The sequence below is a fragment of the Papaver somniferum genome, chromosome 6 (genome assembly GCF_003573695.1).
Source record: "Papaver somniferum cultivar HN1 chromosome 6, ASM357369v1, whole genome shotgun sequence".
NCBI lineage: Eukaryota > Viridiplantae > Streptophyta > Magnoliopsida > Ranunculales > Papaveraceae > Papaver > Papaver somniferum.
Genome location: NC_039363.1, coordinates 120,117,789 through 120,134,853, shown reverse-complemented (window position 1 = coordinate 120,134,853; position 17,065 = coordinate 120,117,789). Strand labels below are relative to the sequence as shown.

The following is a 17,065-nucleotide window of genomic DNA, read 5'->3' as shown; positions in this document are numbered from 1 at the left end:
AGAGGACATTACATCTATTCTTATTTATCAATGGTTGTTAAGCTATTTTCAGCCAGTTGTTTAGATTTTTTTTTCTTTTACGCAGGCACTTTTGAGTAAAGATATAAACTTGGCTTGGAGTTCAGCACTAAACGTTACCTCATGATGGAGACGGTCCCTCCTGCGCATTAACCTGCGATATAACCTTGTTCGAGTGATAAAATGATGGGCTACAAGCGAGGGGATATGTATCGGCCGAGCCGAGTTAAGGAGTAACTCTCCGAGTCAGTGAGGGATCGGTCCGGAGTAGCTCGGTCAAACTAGATAACAAGAAAAAGAGGAGAAGAAACTGTAACCTCAGTGACTTATTAAAAGAGAGAAGATTCTGAAAAGAGAGGAAGGAGTACTTTGGTTTCTGTTTTATTTATAATAACAGGGGACAGTTTTATTTATAGTAACAAGGGACGAGAGGAGGGAGTATTTTGGTTCAATAACAAGGGGCAGTTTATGTTTTATTTGTAGATAAAAAGAGACGGTGGATGCGGAAAAGAACACCACTTAATTTAAGCGGAAAGTTAAGTGAGGGGAAAGTCGGTCAGAATCGTGGAATAAAAGCCATGGGCTTTTGCCACATCCCTGTAGTGTACTCACCTTGGTACGGCTCTTTACTCATTTTTTGACCCCAGATATCAAACCTTAGGGCATTACTCGGAGAAAGACAACCAAACTAAACAAACAAGATATCAAACCTTATTACTCAGAGAAAGGCGAGCAAACTAAACAAACAAGCTCGGCTCGCTAATTAATAAGAGGTCGCGGAAAAAGAACACCATTTAACTGATAAGAAGTTGAACAGTTTCGATGCAAATGAGCACCTTACATGCTAATTAAGGTTCATACTTGTAAATTATTGTTCCTAATTATTTTTGCTTGTTGCATTTTTCTGCTACTACTTTATCAGGGATCAAATCTGTTAATTCTGGAGTTCCTTGATCTCACCCTCCCATCTGAATTCTGCATGAAAAAGGGAAAATATAAAATGAAGTTAAAATCTGAAAATGAAATCCCGAAGTTCTAACTCACCTACTACAGTTAGCCACACCAAATTGAAATAATCTATCAGTGGGAAAAACACCAAGAAGAGAGCAAGATCCAGGGATTAAAGAAGACAGTTAAGTATGATTGGAACTTATTCGAATAAAACCTCACTATCTTAACCATAAGAAAAAATAACGAACCTGCAGCGCTGTGCCTACTCAAGCATGTTGATGAACAAATAAGCTCGTATTGACGGGTTGAGGATGTATAGCCTCTCAAACCCAAGGCAAGGCCTCGAGGGGCAGTCACACTCTAACGCAGTCTCTAGAAAAACTCCAACAGGAGAAGCACCAGCACCACCTCTACTTGTCACGTTACTGTTGATTACTGCCATATCCAATACAATGAGGAGGGAGCCTGGACCATGTTCATTAACCCCATATTTCACTGTTGATACATTCAGAAAGGCACGTTTTTTAGGGACAACTACACGATGACATCCCCTACACCTCCAAAATGGATTCTCTAGGGGAATCACGGCTGGATTCACGTGGAGCACTCTCACAGCCCACACCTCTATAGGATGAGTAGAGAACGCTGGCATGGCCTGGAGAAGTATATATAGAGTTTATAAGCCAAAATTGTGAAGGAACTTAAGATGCATGAAACTTATTTCTAAACGGAAGGTGAAATGCAACCAATTGGAAAACGATAACGGCAGGATTTACTTATTCCCTTCTCATATCTAAAATTAAAAGATGAATCCATACAAGTCATGTAAACTAACAAGAAAAACTACAGTCACAGTGAAAGACTTGAACAATTTTAAGCTATCAGGCTAATAAAAAGAAAAAACTAGAGAGACGGTTCAGACAAACCTTCAAACTTTGTTTGCTGTCCTTGTCCGATAAACGGAAGGCACCATCTAATCCATCTGTTGCAAATGTGTGATGAACCTGCAATCACACCATAACTCCTGTTGGTTTCAATAGCAAAATCGAACCAAAAAGAAAAAAAAAAGGGTAGATAAGATTACCTGAGGAGGTTGTGTGGTCCCAACAGCCATCCATGGATATCTGACGCATAGTGAGTAATGTCCATTTTGGAGCTGTTGCGAATGGACCGGCGCTTGCTGCCTATATCAATGAAGCGAAAACATGTTATCCAGATTTTGAAAAAACTAGACTGCAACTAGGGAGTGCACTAATAGTCAAGGTTTTAAAAAGTGAAATCTTGGAGCGAAGCACTCTCACATCAAAGAGTAAGGAAGGGAAAAAGTGTAGAGCGAAAGCGAGCTTTGCAAAATATAATATATATATATATTAAGAAGTTGAAAATATAGTAAAAGGAAAGTAAGAATTCTAAACATAATAAAAAGAACAATTAACCTGACTAAGCATACGGCAAACTAATACTGCCTATTCTACCGAAGAGCTATTTAAAATACTAGCCATGAATGGTTGAATTACTCATATCATCTTGATCATCATGCCCCATAAAAGAAGAACCTTTCAATATGAATATTAATATTCAGTTACAAAAACAGTAAAACATGCCCAACTTAATCGATCCTTACCTCAGAGAATAATCCTCGTTTGCTGTAGCCAGAAGGCTCATCCCAGGTAGCCATGCAGCTTCATTAACTGCTCCACCCAGCACAGGCTGACATCCTGACATTAGTACCCATATCATAACTTCACCACCAGTGAAAATGGTAGTTGCATCAATGGTGCAAGAGGAATCCGAAATCTACACAAGTATAAGAAAAAGAACACGCAAGCATTCAACACATTAAGCGCAAACACATTTCAAACCAACAAAAATCACAAAAAACTATAATAAAACTACAAAGTGCTGAAGCATCGTAACTGGTTGGCAACAAATAGTTGCTTCTTCTGGCACATTCCCAGTACTTATTTCTGGTTTCTTTATTTCCCAAAAGCAAATCTGCAAAAATTTTAAACAACACATTTTATAAATTCATTGTAAACAAACCCCAAATAGATTTTAAGTGGTTTTTCATGACAAACCTGATAATCCCATGAAACGGTAACAAGAAAATTGCCTTCAGGACGGCGAGACACGTAATCACCATTGACTTTTCGCAATGTCCACATTGTTTCTATAATGTAGTGTATCACAAAAGGATATCAATAAGATGGAAGTCTATAGGGGTGGGAATGGTAGTGTAATAAACATTAACTTTGCATATATTATCCAGATTTCAGAAGTAGTATATCACAAAAAATTATGTAACTTTAGGGTTAAGTAGGAAACAAGAGATGAAAGACAAAATAAAGGTTCATTACCAGAACCAGAAGGCATGAAGAAGAGATATATTTCTTGTGTCTCTTTACTACTTCCAGGGGAAGTTTTTTTTGCAGATATCAACCATCAATTCTTGTTATAACTATATTGCAATGAGAAAGAAGAAAATGTAATAAAATACTTCAAGAAAAGTGTTTTTAACAAAGAAACATGAATTGAAAAAGAAAATTAACATAATTACAAGGGAGGTTTTCAACTTCCCAATTGAATAATTGTAAAGCATGATAACAAGAAATGAAAGACAAAGTAAAGGATAGGAAATAAATTCATTACCAGGACCAAGAGGGATGAAGATGAGAGATGTTTCTTGTGTTACTTCACTACTTCCAGGAAAAGTTGTTTCTGCAAATATCAACCAACCACATAGTCTTGTTACAACTACTGCAATGAGAAAGAAGAGAAAGTAATAAAATGCTTCAAGATCAGTGTTTAACAAAGGGTTGAGTTGGAAAACAATAGATGAAAGACAAAGTAAAGGACAGAAATTCATTACCAGGACCAGGAGGAATGTAGAAGAAAGGTGTTTCTTGTGTCACTTCACTACTTCCGGGAGAAGTTGTTTCGGCAAAGAAGAGAAGGAACATGAATTCAAAAAAAAAATGCATTATAAGGGAGGGTTTTGTACTTCCCAATTGAAGAATCAAGAAACCAATTTTTTTAAGAAGGAATCAGAAGAAGGAAGTAAGCATTACTATAATATGAAAATATGATGATGATGATGATGATGATAACAACTTCCATTATTATTATGATGATGATGATGAGTTCACGGTTGAGGTGAAGGAAGTAAGCAGTAATGGAAATCGTTATATGAAAATATTTCTTCAGGGGGTTTTATACATCTAAAATAGCCGCTAAGGGGTACTCGACTTACATTGGGTGTACTTGACTCAGGTCAAAATGTTTGACCCCCAAACCAGAAAGTCACAACTGAAATATCAAAACCTAACCTAAATTAGTAATGAAAAATCATAAAGGGAAACTGAAAATACCTATTTATTTTCTTCATCTTCAATTTCGTGTTGTTAGTTGTTACACATCTCCTCAGATACATCATTACTTCTGGACCATCAGTGTTATTCTTTCTTCTTCCTCCTCTTCTTCTTCAAATCAGCGTTGTTACAGATCTCACCACCACTACCACCATCCATCTTCAGTGTTACTTTTACTGCTAGTGAATCCTCCATGGTTTCTCCTCCTCCTCTCTTCTTCGAATTCTTGTTACGCATCCCACCACCATCATCCATCTTCATTGTTACTTTAACTACTCCCGCTGTTCCTGCCGGTGCTAGTGAAGCCTCAGTGATTTCTGGATCCTCTATCACTCAAAACAGCTGCAAGTTTTTTTAATACATGGATCGTTGCGATTTCAAAACCAGGGTTTGAGACGAGATTTTTTTTGTGTGTGTGAAAAATGACAAGGAAACTAAAAGCCGCCTCCCTCTAGAGAGTTGTAGGATTCATTCAAACACGTGGTTTTGATGTTAAGCGATCTCTCACCCTACACGTGTTATTAGTTGTTTATACACTTGGCCGTCCGATATTTACCAAGGAAGCAAAGGGACCGACACAAAACATAAAAACCTCTACACAACCAGGCATTTTTAGTGGCGACCCCAAAAATATTGGGGACGACACAAAAAGACAAAAAAAGTCACTCAAACGTAAATCTAAACTACCTTTTATCTTCTATTTTTCGAAATGTCTAATATGTCCTTGTATAATCGGTAGCCGACACCTCAATCGGCAGTATATATAGACTAAAAAGTTATCGACTAATGTGTGGATGTTTCGGCTAATATGTCATTTTATAATCGTAGACAAAATTATAATCGGTAGAAATTGTCATAACAATACCTCCCGAATATGTTAGTCGGAGGTTTAGTGTTTTTTTGATCTGTGATTATGTGCATTTTGAACTCAGAGTCTTTAGTTTCGGTAGTTAATGTATTTAACTGACGTTCCGATTATGGGTTGCCCCAAAATGAGATTTTGCTTAAATCCTTCATTTGATGAATTTTGAAGTTTGAAGTTTGCGACAATCGGTAAATAATATAACTTGTAAACCTACCGATTATAAGTGGCCCCAGATTCAACCTTGGCCAAATTTCATAGGTTTTGAGGGTACAGAGCCAACCATAACCATTTGGTTTGTGTTTGGATGTATCCATAATCGGAAGTTAAATGTGTTTCAAAACCTCCCGATTATGGGTTACCCCAAAATCATATTTTGCTTAAATCCTTCATTTGATGAATTTTAAAAGTTGCCATAAACGGTATATAATATAACTTATAAACCTACCGATTATAAGTAGCCCCAGATTCAACCTTTGTCAAAATAGTCATTGATAGCAGCTTAAACCTAATTGATGAAATAGCCGTTGGAGTTTTTTGAAAAAAAGAAAAAGAGTCGTTGGTCCATAAACCTATATAAAGAAACTCATATCTATCAACCTATTTGCACCAAACTCTTTCCTCTTCAGTTCTAATTTTGAAAACAAAAACATGGATATTGTTTTTGCCGAAGAAAAAGATTGTGTTATTTATAGAGCGTACGTTGTGGTAACTACTCATGATCGTGTTCAAAATATCCACAAATCGGAATCTAAAGAGAAAGTATGGAACCGTATTTTAATGGTATTTGAGGCGTTAGATGGTAATCGAATTCGAAGATCAACCAATGACATTAAGATGAGAAAGAAGGCGCTCGATAAGGAGATTGACAAACTTGAAGATGAGGAACGCTTTTCCTTGGTGGACGTATGAAAAACGAGTAAGTATCTTTGTAACTCCGGCTCACATAAAATTAGTTAGTACTAACTTGTTACTCATTCGTAATTTCAGAGAAATCTTGCTGATCGCCGGTATGTGGAACTCTACGGGAAGCGATTTGAACACGAAGGATGTTACAAAATCAATAGGGACAATTTCTATGGTCACTGGAAGTTACGATTGTAACGTTAAGGTAGTTTGAACTTTATGTAATGGTTGTAATCGGAAGTATACTAATTTAAAAAATTACCGATTAGGGATAATCGGTCGTTAATTCGGTTATAAAAGCTTTCGTTTATTATAATCGTAAATTTTATGAGTGAACTTACTTTCCGATTATGGTGTTGTTTGGATATAGAAAATAAAGTTTTATTTACATAGAATAATCGGTGGACAACTATATTACAAAACTTTCAATTATTATAATCGGAAGTTTAAGGAGTGAACTTACTTTCCAAATATGGTGTTGTTTGGATACAGGAAACAAAGTTTTCTTCACATAGAATATTCGTTAGACAACTATATTACAAAACATTTGATTATCATAATCGGAAGTTTAAGGAGTGAACTTAGTTTCCAAATATGGTGTTGTTTGGATACAGGAAACAAAAAAAATTTCACATAGAATATTCGGTAGACAACCATATTATAAAACTTTCGATTATTACAATCGGAAGTTTAAGGAGTGGACTTACTTTCCGAATATGGTGTTGTTCGGTAGACAACCATATTACAAAACTTTCGACTCTAAAATTATTTTGCAAAATCCCCAGAATCGGAAGTTACATAACATAAATAACATCCGATTCTGACAAATTTTTTTGAAATCCCCAGAATCGGAAATTTTATGATTGAACTTACTTTCCAATTATGCTTCAAAATTCAACAGTTTCATATCTCTGAAATGTGAGTCGCTTGCGAGTCATCTTTAAATGCATAAAAATAGCAATAAAACCATTCCGAATCCATAATACTAATCATTCACATACCATAAACATAATGTACTAACTTATAATCCGACTCAAACCTTAAAAACGACATAATCCGTCACAAACTTTAAAAACAACATAAGCCGATATAAAGTTTGAAATCCATGAAGTTAACAAAACGTCGATAATTTACATGGTCCTTATTGCTTTGACTTTGCGACCTTTACGACATCCACGACTTGGAACACCATAATCATCATTTAGGACTTCACCTTGAGTGCTTGATGAGGCCCGAGATCTTTTGTTCCCCTTCTTTATTGGTTTCTTGCCTTTTTCCCCGAACTGAGATGCATACTCTTCATTTTCAATGTTATCAATAAAATTTTGGTGCTTTTGTATCTTCTCAATTGGCACAGGCTCTTCGGAATTTATGCAACTAGCTCACCATTTGGATAAAAACTTGAACCTCTCCCGCTGTTTTTATACATAGCATAACATCAAACGGTTATTACTCATATTTTGAGCCATAATATTGAGTTAAAATAAGAAAACAATACGTACCAATCTATCAAGACCCGGAGGTTTCTCTTTGAGGATACTCTTGTACGAAGTTGTGGTCTTTTCTTTGAGATCATGGATTACACGAAGATGAGAAACACTCCGATACCAATCCATATAGTTGGGAGCATTTTCAAAACCTTGGGTGACTGCTCTTCCACCCTTGATCAAATAATGCATCCTTCTACCCCAATGGAATTTAACGGATGGTTTACCCGAGTAAAACACCGTGATATAATCTTTAGCAGACTCGCAATGTTCCAGATCCAATGTGAAATTTCCATGAATTTCCTCCTTTGGTATACCTTGTACATAACCATGTTGTCACATCACCCTTGAGGCATTGTACATCACATATCCTGTGGGGTGCCACAACGGTCCAAAATAAAAGGCCAAATCGGACCGACCCACTATATGTACACTAGCTCGGTTTTCCTTGTATAGATCAAAGTATACGTCTTGGGCCTTCAGTGAGTCCAAAACCTTCTTCAAACGAATCAATTGTTGCTCATTTTTCCTAGAATGGTTGTCATCGGAAACGTACATTTTTCCTTTAGGGTCACTTTTATCCCACGCCGGGTTTTCAATGGTCAATTGCAAGATAGGGAAGTGGTCATAGATCCATGTCTATATTGTAAATTATACAAGTATTAGGAAATTGATTCTTCAATTAAAGAAAAATATAAACATAACTAAGTATGTAGAGTTAATAAAAATACATGTAGTAGACTCATGTTCCCAACAATTTGGCTTATTCCAAGCCTCGACGCCTTTCTCAACTCTTTCATCAACCACGCATGACATGTCGTGCCCCAATAGTACTCATTCACTTTATCGAGAGGATGCAGAAGTTTTAAAAGGTTGGCGTCGACCCGATTGCCACTGGTATTGGAGAAAATGACACATCCCAATACAAGTAGAAGATATGTGGTGGCAGCGTGGTTCACTTGGTCATCAGTTAAAGTTCCTTGCTCTTCTTCTTTCTTGCTTCCCTTGAACATATCCATAAGAGTACCCATGTTGAACTGTCTAGTTCTATAACTCATGCATCTACAAAACTCAGTTTTTGATGTTTCTACATCCCAACCAAAACACTTGTTAATTAGATCATAAAGTTTATCCCACTCTAACTGCTTTGAGTACTAAGCCCATACACCTTTTCCATGGTCAGCGAGTTTAAGAATCTGTACAACATCATTTAGGGTAATTGTAATCTCCCCAAACGGTATATGGAAGGTGTCAGTCTCAGGATAAAGCCTCTCCAAAAATGCCGATATAGTCACCAGGTCATGTTCCAACATTGAGTTCTCGGCATCATTAGACAACCCCGAGTTTGCAATAATTATCTTGAACCTTTCACATTCATAAATTAATGGCCAATCCAGCATTTTTGTTGGTGCGACGATGGGTTTGAATATACGAACCTGTTGATGGTGGTTTTTAGCTTGGGGTTAAATCGTAAAACCGCACATCTGACATGACGTCACTATGACCATTAACACATTTATTGAATCGATCAGCATGCCTACGTAAGAATTACCAGGGTACCTTTTTTTTATGTGTCATGTTCCACGGCAGAACCCTTAACATTGACCGACGTCATCTATGCCAAACCCTAATTATCATGCTACCGCGCCAAGGCATGCCAACCATGCCATCCGCACCACTGTGCCAATGGAAAACCATGCCAGCCACGTCTACCGCGCCAAGACATGCCAACCATGCTAGCCGCACCATGCGCCAATTGCATGCCAAACCCTTGGCCCCACCATGCCAAGTCAATCGCGCCTTGCCTTGTCCCCAACCATGCTATCCACACCATGCGCCAATAGAATACCAAACCCTTGTCCCCACCATGCCAAGCCGTCCGCGCCTTGCCTTGGCCCCAACCATGCTAGTCGCACCATGCGCCAATGGCATGCCAAACCCTTGGATCCACCATCCCAAGCCGTCCGTACCAAACCCTTGGCCCCACTATGCCAAGCCATCCGCGCCATTAGCCTTGGCCCCACCATGCCGACCTTCCCTATGCGACTACCAAAACGAAGACGTGCGACGATCAACGACCACCCTTCCATCCTGGATGCAAATCCTAGCCGTCCAAGGTCTCCAAACAACGCATGGTAACCTTTGTCCCAAAACCCACGCCAAACCACGCCAAGGCATGCCATGCCACATGTGCCAATGGCATCCAACCACTTTGTCGCGCCATACCATGCCGACCTTCCCTATACGGCTACCAAAAAGAAGGCGTGCGACGATCAACGACCACCCTTCCATCCTGAATGCAAATCCTAGCCGTCCAAGGTCGCCAAACAACGCATGATATCCTTTGGACCAAAACCCTAGTTTTGGCCACGCCAAAAGCGCCAAGGCATGCCATGCCACATGTGCCAATGGCATTCCAACCACCTTGCCGCGCCATACCATGCCGACCTTCCCTATACGGCTACCAAAACGAAGGCGTGCGACGATCAACGGCCACCCTTCCATCCTGGATGCAAATCCTAGCCGTCCAAGGTCGCCAAACAACGCATGGTAACCTTTGGCCCAAAACCCTAGTTTTTGCCACACCAAACCGTGCCAAGGCATGCCATGCCACATGTGCCAATGGCATGCCAACCACCTTGCCGTGCCATACCATGCCGACCTTCCCCATGCGACTGCCAAAACGAAGACGTGCGACAATCAACGGCCACCCTTCCATCCTAGATGCAAATCCTAGCCGTCCAAGGTCGCCAAACAACACATGGTAACCTTTGGACCAAAATCCTAGTTTTGGCCACGCCAAACTGCGCCAAGGCCTGCCATGCCACATGTTCCAATGGCATGCCAACCACCTTGCCGCGCCATACCATGCCTCCTCTTTATGACCGAAGCAAGTCTGGAACGGCCATTTCTTGGTTAGGCCGGATTTGTACAGATTGATCTCTCGAATCTAAAGTACTCCCTTGCACTACATTGTTTAGGGTTTAGACTCGTTTCTCACCCACACACCCGAAATTACTGAAATCAACAGAATTTGTTTTCATCCTCAAACAATTGGCGACCACGGTGGGAGATCAATATCTCGGTTCCAATACCAATTTCAGAACACGTTTCTCTAGCTCAGAATCGAACGATTCACTTGCCCCGGAAATTCCAGGACTGGGGACTAACATCCCAAACGATCACTCCCAAGTAAACAACTTCACTACTAACTAGAGACCAGTAGGCTAGGAAGCGGCCTCGCTGGTGGAGAATCTATGTGAACTCTTACATCTTTCAAAAGATCAACGGATGGAGACGTTCATCGCCATCAATCGAATAGCGTTAAACGCGTCCTTGATTCCTTCACGCTTTGAAATGTCAAGAACACCAGAGATGTCCATCAACAATATCACGTTTACCGATGACGACATGATGGCAAAGGAAGTACATAACCGGGCCCTATACGTCACAACCCTTATCAAGGATATGGAATTCAAAAGGGCTCTCATCGACGCGGGAGCATCTTTCAACGTTGTTACCCTCAGGAAGCTCAGAACGGCCAGGGTACGGCACAGCGAAGTCGTGCGACAGTCCACTATAATGACCGATTTCGAAGGCAACCAAAGCAGCACGTATGTGTACGTCAACCTAAATTTATCAGTAGGACCCGTCCAGTCAAAAGTAAGGTTCGAGGTAATCGAAAAGGAGCCAGATTACCACATGATACTGGGAAGACCATGGCTCCACGACAACAGAATCATTCCTTTGACGTATCACCAGTGCTTGAAAACCATGTTAACGGAAAAGTCGTTCGCATCGCCGCATCATTATCTCCCTATGCGCAGATCTGCGGCATGGATAATTTTGAGCCAAGAAAGGGCCCGCAGGCCACAACCAACATGGTTAACCACACTCCACTGCCAAAGTGGACGTCCATTGAAAAAAGCGATGGTCCTGCACCGCCTCACGGAGAAACCCGGTCTCACATCACCCCTTCGTAAGAGAGACACGCCAGCCTCCACCCGCCAAACCAGAGTGCGGCTTGCACCCATACCAAGCGAGGACGGGATTTTATCATGGGTCATGAAGAAAAAGGGAAAACCGTATATAAGCGCCGATGTTAGCAATTAACATGAGAGACTACCACACAGTCTCTCCGCCCAATGGAACGCAAACGTAGTAACGAGCCGCAAGAGGAAGTACCTGATGCACCACGAAAGCTACAAGATGGGACCAACTCTATCATGGACGAACTTGAGGTTTTTAATGTCGGGAGTGAAGAATCCCCGCGACCCATCTCGATCATCTCGACTCTGTGCACGGAGGAACGCGTAAAGCTGGTATACCTTCTCAAGGAATATCAAGACGTATTCGCATGGACATGCGAGGAAATGCCTGGCTTGGACGAGAAGCTAGTCACTCATCATTTACACATGATACTCGGGTCCAAACCGGTCAAGCAAACCCCGAGACAATTCCGACACGATGTGGAAGAACATATTAAGGTAGAGATTCAAAATCTACTAGCGGATGGTTTCATCAAACCGATTCACCACCCCACTTGGTTGGCCAACGTAGTTCCGGTAAAAAAGAAGAATGGACAGATCAGATGTTGTGTCGATTTTAGGGATTTGAGAAAATGTTTCCCTAAAGATGACTTTCCGCTCCCCAATATTGACATGCTAGTAGACGCCACCAGTGGACATGGCATGTTCTCTTTCATGGTTGGATACAGATCCTAGGTTACTATGTGTTGACATTGACATGCTAGGTTACCATGTGTTGTTTGGCGACCTTGGACGGATAGGATTTGTTGGGGAGCGCCAAGGCATGTCATGCCACATGTGCCAATGGAATTACAACCACCTTGTCGCGCCATACCATGTCGTCCTTCCCTATACGGCTACCAAAACGAAGGCATGCGACGATCAACGACCACCCTTCCATCCTGGATGCAAATCCTAGCCGTCCAAGGTCGCCAAAAAACGCATGGTAACCTTTGGCCCGAAACCCTAGTTTTGGCCACGCCAAACCGCGCCAAGGCATGCCATGCCATGCCACATGTGCAAATGACATTCCAACCACCTTGCCGCGCCATACCATGCCGGCCTTCACCATGCGGCTACCAAAACGAAGGCGTGCGACGATCAACGGCCACCCTTCCATCCTAGATGCAAATCCTAGCCGTCCAAGGTCGCCAAACAACGCATGGTAACCTTTGGCCCAAAACCCTAGTTTTGGCCACTCCAAACCGCGCCAAGGCATGCCATGCCACATGTGCCAATGGCATGCCAACCACCTTGTCATGCCATACCATGACGGGCTTCCCTATACGTCTACCAAAATGAAGGCCTGCAATAATCAACGACCACTTTTTCATCTAAGGTGCAGATCTGAGCCGTCCATAGTTACCAGCTAACGCATGGAAACCTTTGTCCCTAGTTTGGTCGCGCCTAAACAAATCCAAAACCCTAACTTTTGGCCGCGCCTAAACTAGGCCATATTAAAGCCATACAGATCATGCTTTCATGCGACTTGCTACCAAACGAAGGGTTGCAATAATCAACGGCTACCTTTCCTCTTAAGATGCAAAATCTTGACGGTCGAAGGTCACCACCGAGCCGGGAAGTCTCCCAAACTCAACTTTCCAGACAACAACAACGTGCTACATGTTTTTCACGAAAACACTCGAGACATCAACGCATGTCACAAATTTGGGGATGCTCATTGGGTACTGGTTTGGCGGTTTACTGCGTGCGGTGTACACTACGCCCGTTATAAGAAAGTGTCATAAGGATGAGGCAGTTAGTAAATACAGGGAGTAATGTTGAAACGCTTTCTTTTATGGAACATCAATTCTAAGCGTTACTGGTTACCACCTCCTCCCATTTACTCACCCTTTTTCCATTTCTTAATGAGACCAGAGTACGTTTCACTTCGACTTGTATAAATAGGCATTATATATTTCCACCGAACAACAAGTTCTGGTTAGGAGCATACAATACTCAGAAAACGTTTGCTAGCTTTCCCATCTGTTAGATTCCTACTTTATAATACAAGTCACAAGACAACTACTCTTCCAGAATCAACTATTCTGGTCTCAACACTCTCTTCGCTTCCCTCCCCAAAGGCAACCCTTCTCCCCCTTTTTGTAACCGAAACAAGTATGGAACGGCCATTTCTTGGTTTATGCCGGATTTTTACATATTGATCTCTCGAATCTAAAGTACTCCCTTGCAGTATATTTTTTAGGGTTTAGACTCGTTTCTCACCCGCACACCCAAATTTACCGAAATCAACAGAAATTGTTTTCACCCTCAAACAGAACCACATCATAATGATACTATTAAACACACGACAAGTTAAAAAAAATTTAGAATAACCTAAACCTATAACCCTTAATGTCCATCTCATTACAAACCAAAAGTTAATACGTAAATATAATGGATACGATTATTACCTCGGATTCATATATTTCTTTGGCTCAGGAGTCTTTGTATCCAAATAACAATTGTCCTCCATCTAGCAGCAGCCCAAGGGTTTCACCTTCTGGAATATCCTTCACCTTCATTTCTTCTGGGACAAGGTGTTTCGCTTTCTTTCGAGGAGGATTTTTTTTTTCAGTTTCTCCTTTCGTTTACGTACCGCTAGGTTGTCCTACTTCTGGTACTCTAGGTTCTGGTGCTTCTGGTTGAACATTAGGTTGAATTTCATCTTGTGATTGTGGAGCACTTGGTTGAATACCTTCTTGAACTTCTGTTGGAGTTGGTTGAACACCTTCTTGAACTCCTGGGGTTGTTGGTTGAACACCTTCTTCAACCTGTGGGGCAGTTGGTTGAACACCTTCTTGAACTTGTGGAGAAGTTGGTTGAATATCTTCTTGAGTGCTTTGTTGTTCTCCATCTTGAGCACTTGAATTTGCTTTAGCAGTCCTAGCTCTTCTTGCACTAGCTGTCAAGTTCCTATGCCTTTCCATCCTTGCACTATCTGAGACAATTGCATCTTCGGCTTTTTTACCTCGCCTATCCCTAAACAACAAAATAAAGTACAATAGGTTCATAAATATATGTTAGCAAACTATAAAAGATATAAAATCGGAAGTTTATCTAAATCCAAACTCCCGAATATACATAATCGAAAGTTTCAGTTCAACATAAGTGACCGAATATAAATAATCGGAAACAAAAGGAAAGTTTATTCTACCGAATATGTTTACCCAAAAACAAACAACATAAACTATCTTTCATAATCGTAGGACATTTATCAACATTATCTTCCGAATACACATAATTGAAAGCTAAATGAGAGTCTATCCTACCGAATAACCAACAATCGGAAGCCTTACAAAATTAATTTCTACCGAATATGCATCATTTTGTGTCCAGAAAACACTTAAGTTGTTCAGCCTAAACAATTGAAAGCAAATTACCAAACATAACATCCGGTTACTGCATCTCTATAACTTGCAGTTCCCTAGTATATTCGGAAGGCAAAAACACATTTAACTCCCGAATATGGTCAATTTGGGGTTCAGTAATGAACAACGTTCTTTAATCGGTAGGAAACCTAAATTTTTAGCATCCGAATATGACCAATGTTTTTGTGGAATGAAGAATTCGACCACAACCGGAACTTTAAAACAATAACTAAACTACCTAATCTGTGTAATAACCGAAAACCCTAAAAAAATCACGGATTCTTCGAATTGAAGCAATAAAAACCAAAAAATGGTAGAATCTTACCTAATCGGGGGCATTTGAAGTTTCTTTGAGAGTTTATATATCAGAATTACCTACATCAAGACATCATTTTCTTCGTGTTCTTCGATGAGAATCTCTTTACTACGGGCATGCAGTCCAATCTTTGGATCGTCACCGCGATAAAAAAATTTGGTTTTAGCTTTCTTACGTTCCTTATCTTTCATCTTTATAGAGAATAATCGACGATGATTCGATTCAACGATTAACGATAACGATGTATTGAAGCGGAGTTGAACGATGGGGAAAGTTTTTCCTCTCTGTAACAATCAGTGGGGAAGAGGAGAGAACAGGAGTTGAAGTTAAAAAGAAATGAATCTAGGTTGATATTGGTTTTATCGATCAAATGGTATAATCGGGAGTTAATACCATCTGAATAGCTACCGATTTTTAAGTAGCCCCAAATTTCAGTTAACCAAAATTCTATAAATTTTGGATTTCTCGAATTTCCTAATCGTTAGTTTAGATATTTTCTAAGACTTCCGATTATATAGTATCCCCAAATTTTAACATGGAAAAATTCTTAAGATTTCTTATTTCTATACTTTAACAATCTGTAGTATATTTGAGTTACTTAACTCCCGATTCAATATTAATAATCGGTAGTTGATATAGTTTTTACAGTGATAAATAGGGAATTCGTTTCTCGGACTTGGGAAGTTGTCGATTTTAGACTTAATAAAAGAAAATACTAAAACTAGCAAAAATATGTAAAAGAAGGTAACAAGAATAAGAGTTATTGGGACTCGGGATTTCACTGTTTCTCATATTCATGTGGTTCAGAAATTAATCCTAGGATAATTATGTCTCAAGTAATAAAATTTAGTGACTCTTAATGTTTGCCAAGATATATTTTTGAAAGTAATGATTGTAAATCTAAAGCATGGGACATCAAATCATTTAAGCTAAGTATGACCCATCAATTGAAATAACAATCATTCAATAAAAATCATAGAACAATTAATAAACAGTGAAAAAAGTAAATAAAGAATTAATTCAAGTTACCACATAGATGAAATCCAGCTTCCTCCTTTGTCCCAGTGATGGGGTTTATCTCATCATGGTGGAAACACGCTCAAAATTGGTATTCATAGCTCAAAAAGTGTTTACAAGAGGTGGAAAACAATAAAGCAGTGAAATTGCAATGAATATAAGTGTTACAAAGTCACTGTTATAGTAAATGATAAATCCAACGTGTAGCAGAATAAAGGAATGTCTGTTCGTGTCTGTTCTTCGTGTTCTTGAGAACGACACTTCTCTTCCGTCGTCTGCAACTCTTCTTCTTCCTTCACCTGCTGCTGCTGCAACTCCTCCTGCAACGTGACTTTATTCCTATGCTCTACCCCAAACTCCCGATTCCCCTTTTTCTGAGTCCCATCCACTGTTTTTATACCCAACAACTCCAATTTTCTCGATCAAATCTTCCCAGGAATAGGTTATTTCTTCGCTTCCAAGTCTCGGTGATTTCTTTTCTTCTTTACGTGTAAACTTTCCATATTTGATTTATATGAATCCTTTAGAATATTTTCTCATCTTTCCCCACGAAACTTCCATGAATACAGCCAAATACCTGTAACGTGTAAACACTCTGTTCTACCGAGAATAATTGTGGAAACTTGTTTATTTCCCGATTTAAACTCACATACCGTTCCTGTTTTAGTGTAACAGAATCATTCCAACCAATTTCCGTGGAAATCTCCCACATAATCTCTTTCAAATTCTCGCCTGAAGAAC

The 17,065-nt window shown here is 39.9% G+C and overlaps 1 protein-coding gene across 5 annotated transcripts; it reads right to left on the bottom strand.

Moving 5' to 3' along the window:
* Positions 1 to 732: 732 nt before the first annotated feature.
* Positions 733 to 4,749, bottom strand: LOC113289053. Of its 5 annotated transcripts, none has more exons than XM_026538215.1 (10): positions 3,839 to 4,749; positions 3,619 to 3,687; positions 3,327 to 3,427; positions 3,048 to 3,139; positions 2,887 to 2,964; positions 2,594 to 2,766; positions 2,054 to 2,153; positions 1,896 to 1,973; positions 1,218 to 1,624; positions 733 to 993 (listed from the first exon to the last, which is right to left on the bottom strand). In XM_026538215.1, the coding sequence occupies exons 3-9, from the start codon at positions 3,340 to 3,342 to the stop codon at positions 1,232 to 1,234; spliced, it is 930 nt and encodes a 309-aa protein (XP_026394000.1). In that variant the 5' UTR covers positions 3,343 to 3,427; positions 3,619 to 3,687; positions 3,839 to 4,749; the 3' UTR covers positions 733 to 993; positions 1,218 to 1,231. The 5 variants fall into 5 exon arrangements, with proteins under 5 accessions (XP_026394000.1, XP_026393997.1, XP_026393998.1 ...); XM_026538212.1 differs by lacking the exon at positions 3,327 to 3,427 and having other exon boundaries at positions 3,839 to 3,927; positions 4,338 to 4,749; XM_026538213.1 differs by lacking the exon at positions 3,327 to 3,427 and having other exon boundaries at positions 3,839 to 3,888; positions 4,338 to 4,749.
* Positions 4,750 to 17,065: the final 12,316 nt, after the last annotated feature.

Excerpts from the sequence above, each read along its gene's own strand:
- LOC113289053 (XM_026538212.1), bottom strand. The coding sequence starts at position 4,402 with ATGATGTATCTGAGGAGATGTGTAACAACTAACAACACGAAATTGAAG. Across the intron at positions 3,928-4,337 it reads AAGATGAAGAAAATAAATAG|GTTCCTTCTCTTCTTTGCCG; the intron begins GTATTTTCAGTT and ends TTTTGAATTCAT. Across the intron at positions 3,688-3,838 it reads CTACATTCCTCCTGGTCCTG|AAACAACTTTTCCTGGAAGT; the intron begins GTAATGAATTTC and ends TGATATTTGCAG.